Source organism: Raphanus sativus, chromosome 5 (genome assembly GCF_000801105.2).
Source record: "Raphanus sativus cultivar WK10039 chromosome 5, ASM80110v3, whole genome shotgun sequence".
NCBI classification, from domain to species: domain Eukaryota; kingdom Viridiplantae; phylum Streptophyta; class Magnoliopsida; order Brassicales; family Brassicaceae; genus Raphanus; species Raphanus sativus.
In genome coordinates, this window is record NC_079515.1 from 31,083,276 (window position 1) to 31,107,391 (window position 24,116).

At 38.3% G+C, this 24,116-nt stretch overlaps 6 protein-coding genes across 6 annotated transcripts; 3 read left to right on the forward strand and 3 right to left on the reverse strand.

Moving 5' to 3' along the window:
• Positions 1-1,764: 1,764 nt before the first annotated feature.
• LOC108857640 (uncharacterized) lies at positions 1,765-3,596 on the reverse strand (the record flags this gene model as incomplete). Its single annotated transcript, XM_018631644.2, has 6 exons — positions 1,765-2,191; positions 2,279-2,317; positions 2,427-2,559; positions 2,689-2,776; positions 2,954-3,025; positions 3,326-3,596. Coding segments are annotated over 6 exons (738 nt in total), but the record flags the coding sequence as incomplete, so codon positions are not given.
• A 98-nt stretch (positions 3,597-3,694) lies between these two features.
• LOC108856240 (cytochrome b561 and DOMON domain-containing protein At2g04850) lies at positions 3,695-5,452 on the forward strand. Its single transcript, XM_018630005.2, has 2 exons — positions 3,695-4,510; positions 4,785-5,452. The coding sequence occupies exons 1-2, from the start codon at positions 3,889-3,891 to the stop codon at positions 5,390-5,392; spliced, it is 1,230 nt and encodes a 409-aa protein (XP_018485507.1). The 5' UTR covers positions 3,695-3,888; the 3' UTR covers positions 5,393-5,452.
• A 75-nt stretch (positions 5,453-5,527) lies between these two features.
• Positions 5,528-7,803, reverse strand: LOC108856239 (pentatricopeptide repeat-containing protein At2g04860). Its single transcript, XM_018630003.2, has one exon. The coding sequence runs from the start codon at positions 7,624-7,626 to the stop codon at positions 5,554-5,556; it is 2,073 nt and encodes a 690-aa protein (XP_018485505.1). The 5' UTR covers positions 7,627-7,803; the 3' UTR covers positions 5,528-5,553.
• Positions 7,804-7,939: 136 nt separating this feature from the next.
• Positions 7,940-10,925, forward strand: LOC108805135 (protein MAIN-LIKE 2). Its single transcript, XM_018577104.2, has 6 exons — positions 7,940-8,130; positions 8,445-8,556; positions 8,652-9,296; positions 9,378-9,545; positions 9,620-10,012; positions 10,084-10,925. Exons 2-6 carry the CDS (start codon positions 8,461-8,463, stop codon positions 10,774-10,776), a joined length of 1,995 nt encoding a protein of 664 aa, XP_018432606.1. The 5' UTR covers positions 7,940-8,130; positions 8,445-8,460; the 3' UTR covers positions 10,777-10,925.
• A 2,292-nt stretch (positions 10,926-13,217) lies between these two features.
• On the forward strand, positions 13,218-15,887 carry LOC108861768 (WRKY transcription factor 1). The gene is made up of 5 exons (XM_018635721.2): positions 13,218-13,495; positions 13,909-14,529; positions 14,599-14,764; positions 14,834-14,992; positions 15,090-15,887. Exons 2-5 carry the CDS (start codon positions 13,968-13,970, stop codon positions 15,553-15,555), a joined length of 1,353 nt encoding a protein of 450 aa, XP_018491223.1. The 5' UTR covers positions 13,218-13,495; positions 13,909-13,967; the 3' UTR covers positions 15,556-15,887.
• Positions 15,888-16,496: 609 nt separating this feature from the next.
• Positions 16,497-22,343, reverse strand: LOC108861767 (histidine kinase 2). The gene is made up of 11 exons (XM_018635720.2): positions 21,618-22,343; positions 20,930-21,529; positions 20,572-20,832; positions 20,103-20,485; positions 19,820-20,006; positions 19,674-19,725; positions 19,355-19,584; positions 19,141-19,239; positions 17,960-19,059; positions 17,099-17,869; positions 16,497-16,850 (listed from the first exon to the last, which is right to left on the reverse strand). Exons 1-10 carry the CDS (start codon positions 21,912-21,914, stop codon positions 17,653-17,655), a joined length of 3,426 nt encoding a protein of 1,141 aa, XP_018491222.1. The 5' UTR covers positions 21,915-22,343; the 3' UTR covers positions 16,497-16,850; positions 17,099-17,652.
• Between the last annotated feature and the right edge of the window lie 1,773 nt (positions 22,344-24,116).

Here is a 24,116-nt window from a genome sequence, read left to right on the forward strand (position 1 = left end):
TCAAATATATCAATTGGTATGTACTTAAAAAGTTTATCTTGATGTATTTGAAGTTTTGAAAAAAAAATCATAAATTATTACACAACTTCATAAGTTTACATGATCTACCTTATACTTTTAAGGTTTGTTAACTTGTTTGTTCACATAATTTTTGGAAAACATTAATGAAATTCATTTTTACGAAATTGATAATTTCATTGTAACGGGGCAAAGTCATATAACACATAAATAAGTGGTACCACTCAGATAATCTTATTTATAATATGGTATAACTAATATTTTCGATTTTACTACCAAAGTACAACTATGAACAAACTCGCACAACTAAAAAACTAGTACAACTATGTATAGCCGGATGTGACCTACTTCCTCCTTTTCTCACATCTCCTTTAATTCCGAGCCACATGATCCTTTATTCTCTCATTCGGATGGGACCCATTTCCTTTTTTTCTCAACCATAGAATCATTTTCTCTTGTTTGATCATGACCATACAATTTCTCTTATTTGGATGGATATAACTAGTATAACTCGTACAACTAAACATGTTAACAAAATAACTAATATAACTAATATAATTAATATATAAATTATATAATTCATGTATAATATGCAACTAATGTAACTGAATCGACTAATAAATCATGTTTTACATATGAAATCCTGCTTGGATGGATTTGATGAGGACCACCGTGGACACCACCGTCGAGCATCCTCTTCTTCGCCACGACTTCAGTCATCTTTGCCGCAAAACTCTTCTTATTCACTCTGTCTTTCTTCTTTTTTTCTTCTTCGTTGTGGCATCTTTCTTCCTCACAGTAAAGTTTTTTTTTGTTCATCGCTGGTGAGCCACTCTTACTCATCACCAACGCTCCCTTCTCTACTTCTTCAGGTGACTCTTGTTTTTGGGAGCCATGGTTGAATACTTTTCTGGCTCAGCATCTACCTTTTTTGCCCTGAGAGCAAAAATATAAAGATGATTCTTTTCCGAAAATAGTACAACTAACATAACTAGTACAATTAATAAACAAATCATTAACCAAATTAAATATTATTGAAAATATACCATTCATGTATTTGATACATGCATGGAGGGGAAGATTAGACCAACATATCTTATTAATTCTACATCATCCTATTTTCTATCATCTTCATACACTGAAAACAAAAAAATAAATATCACCATATTATTGCAAAGTTGTACTAGTTATATATCAATTATAATGGTTATACTCAATCTATTTATACTAGTTATACTTGTTGTAGTTGTACTATTTTTACTAGTTGTACTAATCGTAGTTGTACTAGTTTGAGTTGTTCTAGTTGTATAAGTAATACTCTGCGTTCTTCTTTATCTTGAATCGTGTATATAAAAGATGAAATTTGATTATAGATGATATATAATTAATTAAATATGACTATGGATTTATCGATTTGAGATATAAAATAGAAATTTGATGAATGGTTGAAGAAAATTTTTGATTTTATTTTAAGGTGAAAGAATGTAAATAGAGAAAAAAAAGGAAGAATAAAAAGATTAGGGTAAAAGTTAGTTCGGATTTTGGTTCTGGATCCGGGTCAGATCTGGGTTGGATAGTAATGGCATAAGTTAGTAAATATATTTAAATCCTTTGGTCTTATGGTCTTTTCTCTCTATTTTTGATTTATTTTTAATTCATTTTTTAATTGAAAATAGAGGAGGTTCATTCCAGATTTTTTTGACCTCTCTTGTCCCATTCCAGCATTTGAATCCGATCTCAGTTCGGTTTAATAGAAAATTCGTTATTTTATCTTTAGATTTACTGCGGTCTAATATCTTTGGTTACAATTACAAGTAATTATTGCCATTACATTTCTCATTTCTTTTAACACCTAAAAAGAAAGATCAGATGTATCCGAAGTTTAGAAAAGTTTTCCCTTGTTGGTAAGCTCGTATACGTTCGTTAGAAGCTCCATAAAACTCCATATATATTATTGTGCTACCATCATTTTGTTTAGGCTCAGACACGGTAAACTATGTCTTTTCTTTCAACAATAATAAGGCATTGAACAAAGGCCCTATGCAATAGCTTTCCCTGCTAGCAGCGAATCTGATGGGCTGTCAGATGAATGAGTGTGCGTGATGACATCATCCTCCAATGACTTCAAAAGCTCTGCTCGACGGAGATCTGTCACCGTGTACTCTAGTGTAACCTGTCGGGTAAAGAAAGACTCAGTCCAGTTTTAACACAAGAGCTGAAGAAACATCCTTGTTGGAGAGAGAGTGTACTAGTTAGTTACCTCTTTGAAGATTTCACTGTGAGAAGTGTCCTCGAAACCCTTACAAACACAAACAAGTGTGTTTAGTCTTTTTCTTTTTTTCTTTTTACATCCAGGTATCAAGTACATTACATTTTTTTTGAGACAAAAGGGTGAGTTACTATTGTACCAGTTTGCGGAATAAGCTGAGGGAAGCTGTGTTTGAGTCCCCAATCTTGGCTGTAAACTTGTGAATCTCCCAGTTCTTGACAGCATAAGCCATCATCATCAACACAGATTCCTTTCCTATTCCTTTACCACGACTACTCTACACCAACAAAGGAAGATTCATCATTGTGCACAGAAATAATAACACTAGCTTTTAACTACAAGTCGATTTCGAATCTCAACCTGCTCCTAAATGTTATGTGATAAGAGAAGGGAAAGTTTACCTTGTGGGCTCAGCTATCATTATTTCCACCTCTGCAACCTTAGGATCATCCACATCGTTCATGTAAATGTTCACATCACCCGTCATGGCTGCACACAAAAGCTTTGGTTACTTATTTACGCTATAACAACTAAAGAGAGAGAGAGAGTGTGTGTTGCAATAGTAATGATAGCAAGCCGCTTAGTCACAGTAGCTACATAGAAGATTACAAACTAAAATGCATGGTAAAGTAATCTCCTTTTAGTTCCTTAACTCGGGAAACAAACCTTCTACATGAGGTTCGCCATGAGCCAAGTCTCCCTTTATGAAATCTTTGTCCAAGACAATGAAAGTCCGCTCTGCAAACATAACAAACAAAACAACAGAAGCATTTAGGACCTTTTATATGTACATAACCTCATAAAGCTACTCTACTCAATGTACTTCATAAGAAGCTATATGGCTAAAGATTACCAAACTCAAAAAATAGAGAATCATGAGTATTATATTATAATGGTCTAATGATCAAAACCCAGATGCAAACAAAAGTCAACATTCAGATTTCTGGAAATAAAACCTAATTGAACTTATACACAAGAAAGTGATCAACTTTAGGTAAAAAAGAAACTGAAATTAGGTAAATAGGTAGTTCATAGTACTATTGGGATCTTGAGTCCAAGAGATTTGCATCTCATACTCCTGCTCCAGACTCAACGGCTCAGATCCAGTAGCTTCGAGAAGCGCAGGATCCTGCATCCAACTGTGGTACTTCGGGACATGTTCCGACATGTACGGTACCAACACCACTCTCTTCCCTTCCAAGCTCACTTTCATCGTCACTCTTGTCGTCTTCTTCTTCTTCTTCGTCTTCTCCTTTTCTTTTCTTACAGAGAGAATAATTAAACGTCCACGAATCAATGAAAACGGTGTCGTTTCATGTCGTCATTAATCCACGTCAGCTTTAATTAAAAATTTATCCGCATGACGACCATTAATGATATATCGTAAAAAGATGTCCAAACATTACACAACCAACCAACTGGAGTTGTGTGATCACTTAACTTCAAAGCAAAGCCTTCTTCAATGGAAAATCATCATTCCCATCTCCAAAAAAATATATACAAATTAATTTTTTTTTTAAAATACGTCATTGATTTTTCTGGTAACCATACTATTTCACTACATATAGTATTGATTCAACCAACAGAAAAAAAAAACAGAGATGATCGTAGTAGCAATGTCGACGACGACTTTAACGTTGACTCTCTTCCTCCTTCTCTCAACAAAACTTCCAGCCTCAGTCTCCGGCAAGTGCACCACCACCACATCCACAAAAACATTCGAGAAATGCATCTCACTTCCCACACAGCAAGCCTCAATCGCGTGGACATACCATCCGCACAACTCGACCCTCGACCTCTGTTTCTTCGGAACGTTCATCTCACCTTCCGGGTGGGTCGGGTGGGGCATCAACCCGGATGCTCCCTCCCAGATGACCGGCTCTCGAGTCCTCGTCGCGTTTCCGGATCCTAACTCGGGTCAGCTCATCCTCCTCCCTTACGTTCTCGACTCCTCTGTCAAGCTCCAGAAAGGTCCTCTGCTCTCTCGTCCCCTCGACCTCCTCCGTCTCTCCTCCTCCTCCGCTTCTCTTTACGGCGGTAACATGGCTACCATACGGAACGGCGCCTCCGTTCAGATTTGCGCGTCGGTGAAACTCTCCTCGAACAGCACCAAGATCCATCATGTTTGGAACAGAGGTCTTTACGTTCAAGGTTACTCTCCGACCATTCATCCCACCACTTCCACTGATCTCTCTTCCTTCTCCACCTTCGATGTCACTTCAGGTATACCCACTCTTTGGCTCACATCAATGCAATCAGGGCAGTCGGACCATGTTCAAAAAATATTAAGACGTAATGAAAATTTATACATTTTATATATATATTTGATGTCTAGTTTTGAAATTATCAGCTATATATTTTCAAAATTCTTAATTTTTTTTTTAACTCGGATCCTATTCAACAGCTTCACTTGCACATGCTGTGTTAGACGGCCATGAATGTAATATTAGTTTCGTCTCATCAGTCATAAGTTTTGAGTTTGTTCTGTTTTGTATAGGTTTTGCAACGGTTAAAAGAAACAGCGGTTCCAGAGCTTTGAAAGTGACACACGGAGTGATCAATGCCGTGGCGTGGGGTTTTCTCATCCCGGCGGGAGCAGTAACAGCTCGATACCTTCGTCAGATGCAGTCAATAGGACCAACTTGGTTCTACATCCACGCAGCCATACAGCTGACCGGTTTCCTCCTCGGAACAATCGGCTTCTCGATCGGGATGGTGCTAGGCCGGAACTCCCCAGGAGTGACCTACGGCTTACACCGGAGCCTCGGGATAGCGACGTTCACACTCGCTGCGCTGCAGACGCTGGCTCTGCTGTTCAGACCGAAGACGACTAACAAGTTCAGGAGGTACTGGAAGTCTTACCATCATTTCGTCGGGTACGGTTGCGTGGTGATGGGTGTGGTGAATGTGTTCCAAGGGTTTGATGTTTTGAGGGAAGGGGGATCGTACGCGAAGCTTGGTTACTGTGTGTGTCTGTCCACCCTGGTCGGAGTCTGTGTGGCTATGGAAGTTAACTCGTGGGTTGTGTTTTGTCGCAAGGCTAAAGAGGAGAAGATGAAGAGAGAGGGTTTGACCGATGGCAGATGCAGTGGGATTCATTCATAGTTTGTTCATGTGTCCTAATATTGTATTCTTGCTTGGTTAATATACATTGTTGAGGTGGTTTCATCACTGTTCATAGAACATCATGATTTTGTTTAAACTTTCATAATGATTTAAGGAACCCTTCATAACTAACCTGTTTTCTGGTTTCTCATAATGGAAAATTATAATGTTTGACTAACTCCCAAGAAACCATCATAGCCATTATCTTTCATCATCCTCCTTACCCTTGATACGTCGTCCCACATTTCTTCTGTTGCATATAGGTTTGACATCAATACATATAAGCCTCCGTTCCTGTAATCCAACATATACATTTTCTTAGCTACATATTCCCCAATCTCAATCTCTCTGTTCACAATACAAGCACTAAGCAGCGCACCCCACACTGCAGAATCAGGCTTTTCATCCATCTCCCAAATCAAACTCAACGCCTCACTAAACAAACATGCTCGACCCAACAAACCAACCATTAGCGCATAATGCTGTAAACTTGGAGATATCCCAAACTCCTTGATCATTTCTCTGAAGTATACTCTCCCTTCATCGACAAGACCTCCATGTGTGCATGCAGACAGAACCCCCAAAAAGGTGATCTTGTCAGGTTTCAATCCCTGCTCTCTCATTTCCAAGTAACAAGAAAGAGCTCGGGTTTGTAAACCTGATAAGCTGTATCCTGATATCATTGAGTTCCATGTTGCTGTATACGGAGCTTCGATGCTATCGAACACTCTCTCAGCTAATTCTGCATTTCCACATTTAGCATACATGTCTATAAGAGCAGTGCAAACAAACTTCTCGTTTCCAAAGCTGTTCCTAAGAATATAACCATGAAGCGTCTTCCCCAAATGCAAACATGAAAGCTGGGAGCAGCCGGCAAGCAGACTTGCTATGGTGATAGCATCAGGGACAGGTCCATCACTTGAGTTCATCTGATGGAAGATCTCAAAGGCTGTACTTGCCCTTCCCGACTGTACACACCCCGATATCACTGAGTTCCAGCTAATCAGAGGAGTCTCATTCAATGTCTCAAACAAAAACAGGACGGTCTCGATGTCATCAAACTTAGAGTACATTGTTATCAGTCCATTCACAACCAGCGTTTGCGTGCACAATCCGCTCTTGGTCGCATAAGCATGTAACGACGTTCCAACGTCGATGTGGGAAGAGTTTGTACATCCATGGAGAACCCCAACCAACGCTACAGCATCGATTCTCATACACAGATGGCGCATTTTAGAAAAATAAGCAACCGCTGTGTTCATATCCCCTTTCTCGGCGTAGCTTGAGAGAATCGAAGTTAGACCAACGATACTGTCTTGAGTAGAAGATGCATAGAGACGCTCAGCTGAATCCAAACACCCACACCTTGAATACGCACAAACCAAAGAAGTAGTCACAGAGTTATCATTCACCATTCCAGTTTTAACAACGAGACTATGCAACGGCACGTGACTGACATGAGCAGAAAGGAGATTGATAACAGTGACCGGACTAATCTCCACGCTCCTCTCAAACATATTCTTGAAAACAGCGATGGCCTTTTCCTGAAGACCACTCTGGCTATAAGCACCAATCATCGTATTCCAAGTGACCGTGCTTTTATCTTTCATCTCTGAAAACAAAACCTCTGCTGAACCCAACTCTGTGCACTTTGAATAAAACGAAATGAGGGCGTTCTTAACCTTAGAATCAAGTTCCAAGCCAGACTTAGCAGCGATACAATGAACAGACCTCCCTTGAGAAACGAATCCGCATTGCCCACAAAAAGGCAACAGATTTGCAAGTGTAGTCGCGGAAGGGAGAAACCCTTGTCGAATCATTACTATAAAGAGATGCCACGCGTCACGCTCGTAGCCATTGCGTGAATACCCACAGATCATTGCGTTCCAAGCAACGGTGTCTCTCTCAGGCATTTCATCGAACAGCTTACCTGCGGTCGCTACTAGACCCAGCTTCAAGTAGAGATCGAGGAGAGATGTTTTCACGTATACGAACCTATCAATGCCTGATTTCTTGAGATGGGTTTGGACTAGCTTCAACGAAACGACAGAGGTAGAAGAAGCTTGGAGAAGGAAGGACATTGTAAAATGGTTTGGTCTGAGAGAGGAACGAAGTAAGTCACGGAAGATTGTGATTGGTGAAGAAGAGTTATCGCCATGAAGACAAGACTTCAGTAGAGAATGGTAGAAAGAAAGATCTTTAGTGATAAAAGTTATTGGTTTGCTAATTCGCATAATGTTGTATTCCTCTCAAAGTCTTCTGTTCTTGTCGGAATCCTATTTTTTACTCAAAAACTATGACAAGATTTGCGACACAACAAACTGATCAATCAAGTGTCTGATCTTCCTATGGTGTCGGTATGTTTTTAAATATGTTTTATATCTTTCCTCAAAATGATCTCGATATTAACATGATTTGATCCTTTCCCGTCATCACCAGCTGATCTTTATAAATTTAGGTAGTTCACTGTTTGGGCCTTTGAGGCCCAAATCTCAACGCTATAACCTTTATTTTTGTTTAAAGAAAAAAAATGGAAAAGAGAAAAAGAGAGAAGAGAGGCATTATCCCTTACGACGAGGAAGCCGTCGTTTTGAGGGTTTTTATTTTGCTTGGCACACACCGTTCCTTCCAATCTCCTGAGATCTCATTCTTCAAAGTTCAAAGCCTCCCTTTTTCTCGGTCCGGCGTCGTTTTGATTCATTCATTCAAAGTTCATCTCTGTTCCGCGCTGTTTTCAGGTTAGTCTCCCTTCTCCGGCGTCGTTTCATCCCCCGCCTTTAATCTCATCTCCTTTACCTTCTCTCTACAACTTTAAATCCCAAATCGAAAGCATTCTCTTTTAATCCTTTGTAAAATCAATTGATTTCGGGAAAAATCTCTGTCCTCATCTGAAAAAGCTTCGATTTTTTTTTGTTAGGGTTTTCAATTTCTCGAATTAAAATCATTGCTGCGAATATCATCTGGGCATCAAAAGTTTTAGTTTTTTTTTTTCTTTTATGGTAAAAGTTTGAAGATTTAATTTGGTTTGGAACATTCTCTTTCTCTCACACAGGTGAGTGAGTGTGTTGATGCTTATGGACGTTATAACGAATCCTGGTCCACTTAAGGACATTGTCCTTTATGATCAAGAGAAACATGTCTCCTCTGCTGTCTGGGATGGCCAGGTTTCATTCACCATCATCCTTCTCTATAAAGATTTGATGATGTCTCCCTCCTCTTTACTGACTAACAATTGATATGGTTTAAACAAACTTGTTAGGAGCGAGGTGCGTTGAGGTGTCATGAGCACACTTCTAAGCTGAGCGAGTGGAAGCTCAACTCGAAGCAGATTGAGTTAGTGGAGAGAGCCGGTTTCGGGTATTTGAGACGTATCCCCGCCATTAGTCTCGACAACCCTCTCATCTCTGCTTTGGTCGAGCGATGGAGGAGAGAGACCAACACTTTCCACTTCACCGTCGGTGAAATGACTGTAACCCTCGAGGACATTGCCCTCTTGCTCGGGTTAGGGATCGATGGCAAACCCGTGATTGGGTTTACGTACACGACTTGTTCTTCGGTTTGCGAGAGGTACTTAGGACAGGCCCCTGATCCTAATTACGCTAGCGGTGGGATGGTGAAGCTCAGCTGGTTGAAAGAGACTTTCTCTTTCTGTCCTGATGACGCTTCTTTTGAGGAAGTCGAGAGGCGTACACGTGCTTACCTCTTGTACCTGGTTGGGAGTACCATCTTCTCTACCACCACTGGAAACAAGGTGCCTGTTATGTATCTCCCGCTCTTTGAGGATTTTGATGATGCTGGAACGTTTGCGTGGGGTGCAGCTGCTTTGGCTTTTTTGTATAGAGCGCTTGGGAATGCTTCTGTTAGATCCCAAAGCACCATATGTGGTTGCTTGACGCTGTTACAGGTGCTCTCTGCTTTTCATTTCTTGTTTCCCCAAACTTGTTTCTTATTCTTTTTTTTGTTTTGTTTCTTGTGTACTGTGTAGTGTTGGAGTTACTATCACTTGAACATTGGCCGGCCAAGGCTGAACCGTGAGCCAGTCCATGATCATTTCCCATTTGTGCTTAGGTGGAAGGGGAAGCAAAACGGTCCAACAGCAAACCGTGATGTGGTGTTTTACCGGAAATCTCTGGACGTCTTGAAGCCAACTGATGTAAGCTTTATTGTTCCTTACATACTCTTCTGTGTATACACTTCTTTTAATATACTTTCCTTCGGAATTTTAAGGTGGAGTGGCTGCCGTATGAAAATCTGGATGGTAGATATATACCAGAACACATAAGAAACTCTCTGCAGTTAGGTAGATCAAGAACAATGCTGGTATCTTTTGACAAGGCGGAGAGACACCTACCTGATCGCTGTCTGAAGCAGTTTGGTTTGTTTCAAGGCATCCCAGAGGATGTGCCGAAGTGGGTAAGAAAGTCCCGTGGAGTCGACGGAGGCATTGACCTCTCAACTAAAATGGAAGCAGAGCTAAACGAATGGGAATTGCGTTGGGACAGTATCGTGCCTGATGACGTTCTTGGTGTTGTTGAAGCAGACTACATGAGGTGGTATCTAGGAATCACCCGTAAAGTCGTGGGAAGGCCCATCTCTCTCTCAAGCGAGTTTCAAAGAACGGTAAATAGTTTTGTTTGACACTTACTCATGTTTACAGCAACGTTTCTTAATACTTTTATTCCTCCTTGCAGATTACAAATGTGAGGGATATATTGGAGTTGGCTGAGAATTTTCCGACACATGATTTGGACCTTGAAAGAGGGAACATGATGGCACGGATTATCAGCCTTGCGCAAGATTGTCTGAGAGATCAAGTTGGAGTGACGCCAACGGAGAGCCAGCAGCAGATAGAACTTGGGAAAAGGATGAGAGGTAAAGAAAGGGTGAGAAGGAAAGGGACGGGGAAGAGAAGGAAAGGCATTGATCCAATGGAAGACTATGGAGGTAGTGAAGATGAATCACAGTTTGGACCTGTCCTTGAGGTTGATCAGCTGCATTTACCACTTACCCACCATCACGGCAACTCGGTGTACGATGGAACGCATATGTACGATCCTGTCACCAAAGTGGATGACATGGAGCTTTGCGACGAGATACCTCAGTTGCCAGAGGCTCAAGAGATGAACAAGATTGATGGGTCGTCGCTGGATGTTGTTGGTACAAGCAATGCGATGACCGGTGAGGAGAGCCTAGGGGAACTGCCTGAGAGCTATGATGTGAAGAGAGAAGATAGAGAATCAAAGGCAGAAGGCAATGATGCAGCAAAGGAAAGTAATGAAGAAAACGTGAACAACAGAGAGGAAGAAGATGGAATAGACATGGGAGAAAATGTTGCAGAATCGTCTTCACTTGGAAGAAGAGGAGAGAACTCTGTTGTGGCTTGACTAAGAAAGGCTGCAGAGAGGAAGCTGAGTTAGTTTTTCTGTTTTGTTTATTTAAACCTCTTTTTGTTGAAGTACTGTCTTTTTCTTTCTGTTAGAAGTATGTTCATTTTTCCTGTAAAAGAGGTTACAGAAAAAAGAAGCATCAAACATGTTAGGTCATAAAAACCAACTTTGAGTAGATGATTAAAATAAACTTATAAATTTATAATATATGTAGAAGAGGTTACAGAAGAAAGATAAAAGAAGCATGAAACAGGTTAGATGATTCATTTGAGTTGGTCAAATGGTAAAAGTAACTTTCAAATTACCAATTACAATATAGTTCATGATTCTCATCTGAAACAAATGGATTATTAGAGTCATTGTTTCAAACAGAGTAGTTTCAGTCTAATCAATGAAACATCATACTGATCCCAAAAATTTAGTGTGTCACTACTACTCAGTACTCACTACAAAAACTGGATAAAGTATCCATGAAATAGTGTTCATTCACTTTGGAAAAGAAATAGTTAATTTATTCAACAAAAATGCTATTTTCTCTTTACCATTTCTCTCACTTATATTTGTAAAGAGTGTAGTGTAAATCACTACAATTTCACCTTTGTAGTTTTGTGAATATTTGAATAATTTAACAACATTGTTTACCTAAATTCGAATGAGGATCAGACGATTAGTGGTGGTTCAACAAATTGACCATTGAAAATGCTCGTTTACTAACTTTTTTTTTTCTTTTCAAAAAAAAAAATGCTCGTTTCTAACTTTTCTTACAAAAGTACTTTGAGGTCCTAAATAAAAGTAGTTACAAAAGGAGGTCAAGTTGTGTGAGAATTGATGCTTTGTTCCTCGGAGAAAGTGGTTTGATTTATACTTTCAATTTATAATAACCAATAGTTGAGTCTATTAAGTTGCTAAACTATATCGAGTCACTACAAATGCGATAATTACAATAAAATCTCTATAAATTAATAATGTTGGAACTTTAAAATTTTATTAATTTATAGAGATTTTAATTTACAAAAGTTTTCTAATTTAGATTTTTTTCTATTTTTAAATATTTTATTTATAAAAAGAAGAAAATATTGTATTTTACCGTATGTACATTATTTAAATTTTAGAAATTTGTTTTTTCATATTGTTTTACTATCTTATTTTATGTATATTTTTATGTTTCATAGAATTGTTAAGTGGTTTTCGGTATATTTTTACTAAATATTATCAAAATATATTGAAATGTTAAGAAAAATAAAGAATTTTCATTGTGAATATAAAACCAACAATAAAATATTTAGCTTGTACTTAAATAAAAATTATATATAGATAGATTATTAATTTATGATTTTAATTTGGACTATATATTTACATAGAAGTTTTAAAAATATTATTATCTTATTATTTTATCGATTTATGTTATATTTAACACCGGCCCAACTTGGAACCGGCAAAATTTATTAATTTATAGAGATTATTAATTTATTGATTAATAATTTATAGAGGTTCTACTGTATATGTTTTGTGTTTTAAGTTTATGAATTTATCGAATCAATCCTATTTATTTTGGTTGCAATGCATGCTTATGTTTCTCTTCAGACATCATAAAAATAAAAAGATCGCAGAATTGCAAAAAAAAGAAGATCAAAACGTATCCTTCCCCTTATTTTTTGTGAACGTCAAAGTCTCCTGTCCTTTGAATGATCGGAAAAAACCCTCCAACCTAGAAAGCACAATAGTACATAAAAGTCTAATAATGTGAATCTCAAATCACAAATGCAATCTCATTAAAATTGTTTTTTTTTCTTTGTGATGTAGTAGTTCGTTTTTTGGTAAAATGTTAAATTTTTGATGTGATGTAGTAGTTAAACTTCATATTGCTTACTAGTGACATCTAATTTCAAAATTTTGGTTTACTGGTATATCTATGGCTACGCATGTGCAAAGTTTCGATGTTGTAGGTAAACATGCGGATTTGGTTAAAACGGTGAGTTCGGTTTAGGCAATTCGATTTTCTGTTAGTTTAGTTTGCAATCTTGAAATGGACCAAACAAAAAGTTGGTTCGGTTGCTTTACTTCTCTATTTCGCATATTTTTAAAATCGATAAAAATATCTGTAAACTCGTATTTAAGATATCAATTCAACTGTTGAACAAAAAAAAGGATATCAATTAAACTATGTTGCTACTTTTGTTTGAGGCAACAAACTAAAGTCCATTGTTCCTTGAATGATTTATAATTTGCAAAATTGGATCCCTGTATTTTTGTATTACTCCCACATTATGACCGTCTCTGGGGCCACCAGGCACAATACTAATGAGACACACGAGATTATTATGCACTGAGTGGGTCCCAGTGCTTACTTTAATTTTGTCGGGTTGCAGGTTCGTGAGTGGGAGAGAATATATGTCATCTCGCAAGAGACTTCTTTCAAAAACGTATTCAGATCGAACTGTGTCCACATATCTTTCAGTGTGCCGCATCGCACCGAATAATATCTCTTCCTTCCCACTTCTCTCTTCCTTTCTCTCCTCTCCAAAGTCCTTCCAAGTCCAACCAATCTGATATTCGGACACGACCCCCTTTTTTCTCTCTGCCTTTTTTAGTTTAACCCTAGTTTTGAGGGTTGTTCGGTTTCGATCTGCTGATTCTTTATCGTACTGGAATTTGAGAAGCTTCAGTTTACGGAAATCTTGGTCGGATGGTGTGATCTTCTCGATGTCTGTGCTAGGTGATTACTTTTCTTTTTTTTCTTTTTATTTATTTATTTATTTTAGCAAAGTTCTTTAATTCAGAACTTAATAATGCTTATTAGTATTAAATGTATTTGAGGGGAATAAAAAGGAATTTTTTTTAGATGCTATTGATGTTGTAAGGACAAACGTTGATTCTCTCAAGATGGTAAGATTAACGTAGATCATAAGGGATCAAACCTGGAAAATTCATTTCTTTTTCTCTTTTTTTTTGGTTAATAAACACCCTTTTGTTGTACACTTTAAAGGTTGACTCTTAAGAATGTAATTGTCTGACCAAAGTAGAGTTTTGTTATACTCTCACAATAGTTTAGTTTTTAGTGTTTTGAATTTGCTGAAATAATTTGTTTTTTTTTTGTGTTGATTGATTGATCATGTTGGTCTCTTTCAGGTTAATGTTAAGCTCTGATTAAAATTACATCTGCTGGTTAGAGATTTTGTTGGTTCTTTATGGCTGAGGTGGGAAAAGTCTTGGTTAGTGGCAAATCAAGCGAGGCTAAAGCATCTGATGCTGTCGTTGCTTCCACTGATAAAATAGAGGCTAAACCAGTGGCTACTGTAACTAGAACTGAAACTGAGCAATGTCCAGCCGAGATTCCGGAATCTACGGACAGCAAGAAGCTTGTTCCAGCTTCAGTGTCTGAAGAAGAAGAAGTAGTTGTTGCTTCGGAGAAACCACCAAAGGCTCCTGAAAGTGGTACCGTGTTATCCCTGCAGTCTGGTTCGGAAGGGAGTAGTAGCCCGTTTATCCGAGAGAAAGTTATGGAAGACGGATACAACTGGAGGAAGTACGGACAGAAACTTGTTAAAGGGAATGAGTTCGTGAGGAGCTATTACAGGTGCACGCACCCTAACTGCAAAGCCAAGAAGCAGTTGGAACGGTCTCCAGGTGGACAGATCGTGGATACTGTTTACTTTGGTGAGCATGATCATCCAAAGCCTCTCGGTGGTGCTGCTGCTGTTCCTATCAATCAAGATAGACGAAGTGATGTATTGACGGCTGTGAGTAAAGGTAAAAGAATATTTTTTTCTGTTTTTTGATATAAAGACTTTCTTTGGGGGCTTATGATGTGTTTTGCAGAGAAATCATCTGGATCTAGTAGTGTTCAGACACATCAACCACCGAAGGTCCATGGGGGATTACATCTTTCTGTTGTTCCAATGGCTGATGAAGTGAAAACTGCTGTTTCACCATCTAGTAGGATAACAACACCAAAGGATAACATTAGTCCTGCCTCAAAGCGAAGGTACTTACTTATATTCATCTTTTCATTTGTGTGTCTTGTTCTCATCTTGATGTTCACTACTAAAATCAGGAAGAAAGGAGGAGGGAGCATTGAGCACATTCCGATGGAGAGGCCAAACAGTGAATCACGCAATGTGGTTCACACTCAGACTCTGTTTGATATTGTGAATGATGGGTACAGGTGGCGTAAATATGGTCAGAAGTCTGTGAAAGGCAGTCCATATCCAAGGTTAGTAGTGATCCAATTACTAACTTTTTTTAGTTTCATATACTTCTCTCAGTCTCCCCACCCACACTCACAATATTTCTCTGTTTGATGCTATTAGGAGCTACTATAGATGTTCAAGTTCTGGATGCCCTGTCAAGAAACACGTAGAGAGGTCATCTCATGACACGAAGATGCTTATAATGACGTACGAGGGGAACCACGACCATGACATGCCACCAGGAAGGATTGTCACTCACAACAACACGCTGGACTCTGAAGAAGTTGATGGTGACAAAGAACCGAGTGCTAGTAAAGACACACAAGTCAACAAAACTCCCCAGAGCTCAGCTGAGCGCTTAGAACATCATCACTCGAAAAAGAAAGCTAAGACTAATGGCCTTGAGAAAAGTCTTGCTGAAGATCCAGTTTTGGATGCGAAGCCAAAGGAGGAAACAAAGGAGAGATCAGATGAAGCAGCCAAAACAAAGTCGGATGATAAAACCACCACTGTTTGTCACGAGAAGACGTCAAGAACTGTGGAGAGCGAGGAACAGAAACCCAAAGCAGAGTCTGGTCAAAGCTAAAAAAGGTGGCATTTGTGAGGTGTTAAATGATATATACAAGAGATGCTTAACATAGAGATTAGTACAGGCATACAGCTTGGTGTTCAAGCGGGAACCAGATTAGATTTAGTGTATAATGGATGGTATAGTGTATGCTTATGACCCTTTAATATTATAGCATATGCGCATTAAGCCATTTCGATTTGGTTCAAATAAAAGTTGGGTAGCACAAAATAAGAAAGTCTTTCTTTGTTGTGATGGCGCCTGTGTAATAGTTGTAGACTGGGGATATATGTATATTGATTTGTTCCAACTTTTATTTAATGGTATTAAGACAAATCCATCTACTACTACTTCCACTTAGTGTCTTTGTTTAGCATTACAATCCTGAAAGTGCAATGTAGACAAATTCAATTTAAATGACAAACTTCAAATAACTAAACTCATCTTTTTAACTACACAACAACAAACAAACTGTTTTTACATCTAAGAGCACCATTAACCCTAGCACTTCTAATGGGGTGCTTAATCATTTTTTTAACAATAAATGGGTGTTAAGCACTTTTCTTAAGCAACTTCTAATTAATGTCCTCTAATGCAAGTATCTTAATTTGGTGTTCTTAAGAAAAAACTTAATCCACAAGTAAAGCAATACTAATCCACCACATTTCATCTTTAAATCACAATACTAATCACATCACAAGACCACAAAAAAACATGACAATCTCTAGGTCCGTGATACAAGAAAGGAAGACAACAAGAAGAAAACAAGACCACATGTACTCCTCTCCTCACTCACTCTACCTATAAGTCAAACACAACAACACCAATTACAAGTTCAAACGACAACTCTCACAGTACTACCATCAAACAAAACTTTCATGATCTATTACTCTTAGAAACTTCTAAACACAACCACAGTGTCTGACACAGCTACCTAAGAAGCTACTGCTATGTTCACATTACATTAACAAGTAAAAGTTTAAGCCTTTGGTATCATACACACACAAAACGAATCATATGGATCAAAAGTTCTGACCTCAAGTCTCAACCAAACAATCTAGCTATTGTTCAATTTCACAACACATGTCAAGAGATTATGTTTCTTTGAATAGTCTTTCATTCTTTATGATTAAGACCCAAAAATAGAGTGAAGACAGTATCTAACCAATGAGAATTGTTGTTCCTGTTGTTTCTATTATCTTATTTCATTCATCACACTACTCCAATCAAAGTAACGGTGGAGCCAGCGAGCAAACCCATTCCCACAGAGACTTGCGCTGATGCAGTTCCCGCATCTCCAGAAAGTCCAGACACTGAACACAGAACACCAACACATACATAAGTTTTAAGACCCATCAACACAAAAACAGTAAAGATCAAACACTTTACAGCAAAGGAGATATGAGTAGATCCACGAGGCAAAAATACAGAGACCAAAGTAATGAACTTTATGGAAATTTGATTGAGCATGTTCTCAGATTACACAAATTCATCAAAAAAAAAATCAAAACTTGCAATTGAGTAATCTCATACACAAGCAAAGCAGCAACAAAATCTCCACCTTTAAAGCATCTCTTCCTCGTTGTTGTCGGAGTCGATCTTAACGGCACCGGATCGTAAAGCTCGGCCCATGGACCATCGATTCAGTTTGGAGCTAACCTTCTTCTTCGGTGTCTGAGGACTAGAAGGTATCGTCGGAGGAGGTTTGAAATCAGGTTCGGGATAGCCTTGTGGATTCATCATCGGGCGAGAGACAGAGTGGTGGGGATGATAGAGAGAAAGAATCTGAAGCAGCCATGGACTTGAATGAATGACGCGTGTCCGTAAGCAACGAACGCTTGCACACCTTAATTAAGCTACGGTGCTTCTATATACAGGTAATTTTCTTTTTCTTTTAATCATAATTAAGTTAAGCAACAGGTCTAAGCAACCCCGTTAATGGTGCTCTTAAGAGAGACCCTTTGGTCCTGAATCTATACACTATATTATATTTCATGTATATATTATCTATACAAAGATAATCTACATTCTTCTCACACTAAAGAAAGCGAAACTCCTAACCATCAAACTTCATGGATTTGCCTAACTATATATTATAAAATATATGTTCTTTTTTTATTTGTCGAAGAATCTTGCCACTGATGAATAAAGCTCTTCCTCTTCAAACGGTTTAGATACAAACCCATCCATTCCACACTTGATGCATTTTTCATTTGTCGCCTGAATCACATCAGCCGTCATAGCTAATATTGGTGTGTGCCACTTCCTAGAACACTCTGCTTTCTTGTTCATCTCTTCTTCCAGATCACGGACTCTCCTTGTTGCTTCAAATCTGCACACCAGTAAAAAGATAAAAAGAGATTATTACCCATGAGTTTCTTTGCATTCATCATCATATCCACTCAAGACTACTACTACTTACCCATCCATTTCAGGCATCTGCAAATCCATGAAGCACGCGTCAAAATCATGAGGCGGCTTAAGCATTGCAACTGCAGCTTTGCCACTGTCAACGCAAGTCACAAGAGCTCCATACTTCCTAAGCACTGCATCTGCCACTCTTCTATTTACCGCTGTATCGTCTACCACAAGTATCTTTTTCCCTCTAAGCAACTTCCCAAGATTCTTTGGTTTTCTATTCGTCTGCCTCTTCTTCCCACCACCACTTCCCATGGTTTCTTGCAAGCAGCATATCAATACACTCATTCGAAGTGGTTTCATCACCACCTCGTCTACCAAACCAGATGATTTTATCTCACTGAGCTCTGATGGAGTTGTAAAAGTAGCCAAAAGTATAATCTTCGGTGATGGTCTCGTAGAGGGCTGCTCTTTAAGCAGATCACTATACTCTTCCTTGTTCCAGGCATCTTTGTCGATTAGAACCAAATCCAAGTTCACTAATTTACCTGATGCAGTTGCAAGACTCGAAGCAATGTCTACAGAAGATACACCAACTCTCTGAAGATGGTAACGTGTAACCTCAGCTCGAATGTTTCTGCTATCGATAACCAATGCTTTCAATCCTTGAAACTCCTGAATAGATTGATCCAATAGCTCCAAGGCTGATGAATCCCTTTCCCGTTCTCCGAAAACTCCTGTGAAGGAGAAAGTAGTGCCAACGCCAGGCCTGCTCACAAAACCAATCTCTCCTTGCATGAGCTCAACCAAACGCTTGCTTATGCTCAAACCTATCCCTGTCCCACCGTAAGTCCGTGATGTCGAGCTGTCGGCTTGCATAAACGGAGTGAAGATCCGAGACTGTGCGTCAAAAGGAATGCCAACCCCTGTGTCCTCCACAGTAACAAGCAGCTCAGTTTTTTTATCACAGCTATGGTCTTGAAACGTCTTGAAGTTCCTCCAGCTTCCAGTTGCATTCACAGCTGGATAGCCGCTAAGCGTGTTACATGATGTCTCATCCGAACCAAGTCTTTGTTTTAGTATTTCATCTTCTGTTTCAAACGGTTCTCTCACCTCACTGGTTAGGTGCACCGAGATGAATATGTGTCCCTTCTCCTGTGTGAACTTTATTAATGGAAAAAAGAACAAAAACATCAGGAGACTTATATGTTTGTTGGTTCTTAAAAGAAGTAAGCTACTTTATACCTTGATTGAGTTTCCAACGAGGTTTGTGATAATCTGTCGGAACCGACTTGGATCACCAATTATAACAGCTGGAACGTTGCTAGAAACATAAACAGCCAACTGTTCTTGCCACAAAACAAACAAACATTCATTAGAGAAAGAGTTGGCATTGCAATAGGGTGATGATGATGATGATGGCGAAGTTTGACTTGTGTTTGTGTTTGTGTGGTTATACCTCGATTCCTTTTTCAGCAGCCTTGCCAGAGAGGAGTGAAGAAACATTATCAAGAAGAAAACGGAGATCAAAAGGAACGTGTTCAAGCTCAAGCCTTCCTGACTCAATCTTTGCCTGATCAAGAACCTCGTTTATCAACGATATGAGATCTTTCCCACTGCCGTGAGCGGTTTCAGCAAAGTCCATTTGTTTAGCGTCAAGATCAGTGTCCATCAGCAACTTCAACATCCCTGTAAAACACAGCCCCCTTGCAAGTTTTCAGTTCCAGAGAAACAAAAATCCAAAAAGAAAAAACAATTATTAAGTATGCTTGTTTTACCTAGAACACCAACCATTGGAGTACGTATCTCATGAGAAACAGTGGCTAGGAACTGACCAATCACACACAACAAACAAACATTTGATCAAAATCATAAGAACTTGATTAAGGGGGTAAAATATAGCACAAGAAAGAAGAAAACTGACTTGTGACTTTGCGATATCAGCAGCCTCAGCACGAGCTTTAAGCTCCATCATTTTCTGATAGTCCTCTTCAACTGAAGCAATCCGATTAATGGCTTCATTAAAGATATAACCAAGAAGAAGCGTAATGACCAGTGCGAAACCTGGTGGCATTATTGCTAACCAAGGAATGGGTGGTTTTTGTGTAAACCTGTTTTAAAAAAAAAGCCACTATATGTATGAGCTCTGAGTGAAAAAAACAGAATGATCATCATAATAAAGAGGGGCTGAAACGAACGAACGAAACCTGCAGTGCATCTCATGCTTCCTAAAGGGATCACCAAAATCAAGGCTACTAATGTGCTCTTCACTCATATCACCAACTTCTGAGCCATACATTTTGATGACAGACGAGGCATTAGTTGTGTCATAAACATTGACAGATATCGTCTGTTTACTCGCAAGCTGCTGAAGAAGTTTCTCCACAAGCGATGGCATATCATACGATGCACCAAGGTACCCAATAGTTGCATTAAGCCTCTCTTCTTCTGTAGCATCATGTGGTAGGTTGGTGTTGTATACAGCAAAGGTCAAGATAACGCCAAGATGATTTGATTTTAAAAGCTGAAAAGGTGATGTCAACACTCCTTTCCCTAATGCCCTCGCTCTCAAGATGTTTTCTCGGTCTTCCTACAAGCCAAAAAGAGTAATAAAGATGGGTTTAATCACACCTGTCTGTCTAAGAGTAAGTGGATTTTTTTGACTGACTGACTGACTTTTCCAGACATCATGTCGACAGAGACAATATGAGAGACGGTTTCTTGAGCGAAGATAACGGGTGCATATTCGTCTTGAACAGGAGCTGGATCGAAACCTGCGACAAGAGTCTGGTCTTTAATCTCCATTTTCTTTATTGACCATCCATGCTCCTTCTCGAATCTCTCTCTTTCAGAATGTGTTACTTTCAATGCATACGCAACACCACTCGTTAGTGGCCTTTCAAAATTAGTTCTCTCAGTATATTCACTAAATGTTTTCTGAAAAACAAAACATAGAAGGAGTTTAAGTATTATTATTTAAAAAAGAAAAAGAAGACTATTATTTTGAAAAAAAAAAAGACTATTATTAATTAACCTGATCAATGGCAGAAGGGGTTTTGCCATGGTGAAAGGTAGAGACGAGAATGGACAAGGCATGAACATGGTTCATGCTGACATTGAACTGGTCCTGTAACACACGAGCTCGTTCCTCACACATATTGGTTAACGTCTCTTTCCTTTGGAACAAGAGCTGCTCGTTTGTGTCCCAAAACCATAGAACAGATAATGAAACTCCTGCGAGGATGCCGAGGCGAAGCATGTTCTTCCTCCATCTCCCAGATCTTTTGCATTGCTGCTTGTCTTGTAGGAAAGAAGAAACTTCTATTTTTCTTTGATGAAATTCAAATATCACATGGCCGCCCACTAGTACAGAAAGGACCAACCACCACCAGTGCCATTTATTCATTACATAAAATAATACAACCAGCTCATGATGCACACCCTCTTCATTCTCTTCAAATGATGATGATGATGATGACATAAGCTCTGCAACGTGTCTCTTAATCTTCTTAGCCTCCTCCTCCTCGTTTTCTTCTTCTTCTTTCTCAACACGTGTTGACAAGGAACATGTAATACCATAATTCTCCAACATTCCAGGGTCGTTAGATTCCTTGCGACATTCAAAAGATGTGACCTGTTTTTTTTTTCCAAATTTATTCAAAGCTAAGTAAGTAATTATCAACAATAATTGAAAACATCAAAAGAAGAAGTTGTGGTGAGACCTGATTTGAATCAAAGAAGAGAGAAAGCATAGCATCAATCTCACTTCTGCTAACGTTCTGGTTCCTGAACAACATTCCTTTGGAAGAAGAAGAAGATTCAGCAGCCTCATCTTGTTTATTATTGCATATACATGATGAGAAGCTAAAGCAGAGGCAGATAAGAGCTGAAAGGCAGAGTAAGCCACAAAAAACCCGGAAAAGCAGAATCTTGCTTATTATTATCCATTTACCGACACTGCTTTCTGCTGCTTTTGTCTTCTTTAAATTGGGATTTGAGAGCTCACAAGCTATAGACATGTCGTCGACTGACACCAATACCACATCTACCAATCCCCCCCCCTTTTAATCTGAGATTCAGAATTTTGGGGGAAGCTTTTTCTTCAGAATTCTTCTCCAAGAAACCAAGATTTGAGTAGAATCAAAAGAGAGAGAGAGAGAGAGAGAAGTCAAGAAGGGTGGAAGCTTTCCAGTGATTGAATCAAAGAAGACAAGATAAGCCAAAACTCAGTCGTTTTCGTGGCCAAGCTTTGAGCAAATCAACATGGTTCACTAAAGAGAGAGAGAGAGAGAGAGGGAGAGAAAAGATAAACTCTTTCTTCTTTTTATTTTCAGTTTGGTTTTGGAGCAAAAAAAAAAAAAGGACAGGATGGAAGAGGAAGACCAAGTTGGTGTGTGCCCCTCCTTGAGAAACTAAACTGGAACTCTCTAACTCAATAATCAGAGGCTTTGGACAAAGAGATGAGAAAGTTGCCAATGATATTCTTTTTTTTATTTTATTTTATTTTTATTTTCCTTTAAAAAAAAAAGAACGTCACTTCTCTCTAGACTTACTAATTCTCTTTTGATCATTTTTATTTTTATTTTTATTTTTTTATGTTTTTGGTTTTTTGGTTTTTTTTCTTTTTCTTTTGATGCACTCAACGTTGATATTTTTGTGGTTTTTTTGGGTCCATGATGATCTCATCAATAATCATCTTGCGCGGGGGAGAAGGTAATTGCTGAAACATTATAAAAATATAGTACACAATTAGTTTTAATTATCTAAAATCATGACATGTAATCTTATACTATTTTTTCTTTTAGTGTGAAACTGGATCAAGACAGGGATTCAAATCCATGTTTTACATTCATATGTGTTGTTGACATTAATGTTATTTTAATTTAAGTAAACATTTGACCGACTTGTTTGAAAAAAGAAATTACACAGAGCAACGCCATGCCACCACCAATCAATTTTTCGTTCCTAAAGAAGCATCATCAGTTTAACAAATGTGTCTGACCCGATCTTTTTTTTTACAAATTATTGAATTATTATTTTTGTTACACATATGCTGCAATAAGATAAACATTTTTTTAAAGAAAATCCAAAGCACATAATTTAAGACTTTTTTTAGTTTTCTTTGTTCGGCAACAAACCGCCAAAAACGACAAAGATTAAACGAGCCCCTGAAACACCGGATACTAGAGCACACCGACAAGACCTCCACCTGATGAACCAAACCGCAAACACCAAAAACAGAGGACTATGACAGAGAGCTCCTTGATAAAGCACAAAGAGCAGGATTATGAGAAGAAATATACTGATCCTGTCAAGGACCAACCGTTGCCGTAGTCAGTCGCTGGGAAGCTCCTTTTGAGACATGTCGCAGCCCTTGACACGGCGAGCTTACTCAATCAATCACTCCAGCATGTCAAATAAACAAACTAAACGTCCTCGCCACTATAGCCACCACAACGAATCAACACCACTTTCTCTGTCGACGAAACACAGAACGGAGATCCACGTGCGGTCGCATGAAAAAAAACACTGAAAACTTTTGAGTAACTACGCCTAACCTCTTCTTTAAAAAAAAAAAAACTACGCCCAACCTCGTCTTCCAATAAGATCCGGACATGCAAGAGACGCAACAAAAATATTCTTTTATTTTTAGAAAAAAACATATAATGACATTTTCATAAATAGTGGGGTATACTATGAGTGAAATATGACGAAAGAAGCAAAATATGGCCAAGTGAAAAATGAGTTCATTTTGTATCTGACTTGGAATGTTATGTAGTAATTGCAAGAAGCCTAATTAATATAAATTTCAATAGTAACGAAAAACAATTAGTTTTTACAACAACCAAATATATACAGTTAGTATATAAGAAAGACAAAACCAAGACTAATTGAAAACGAAATAAAAAAAAATGACAATTTGAAAACCAAATTTTTGTATCCAATTTTCTAACAATTTGGAGATTTTTCTTATTATTAAAGTTTGGTATTTAATATTAAATTACATACTATCATACATTTTTTTTTGATAATTCTAATATTTGAATGTCTTCGAAAAGATTCGGTTAAAACCTAATGATTGACTGCAGTTAAACCGAGGAATCAGCCAAAAATATCTATAAAAATATTTTCTGAAAAGACACATAGAAAGAGTTAAAGAATCTTTAAGAAACTAATTATTATTATTTTTTTAATTAAGAACCTGATCAATGGCAGAAGGG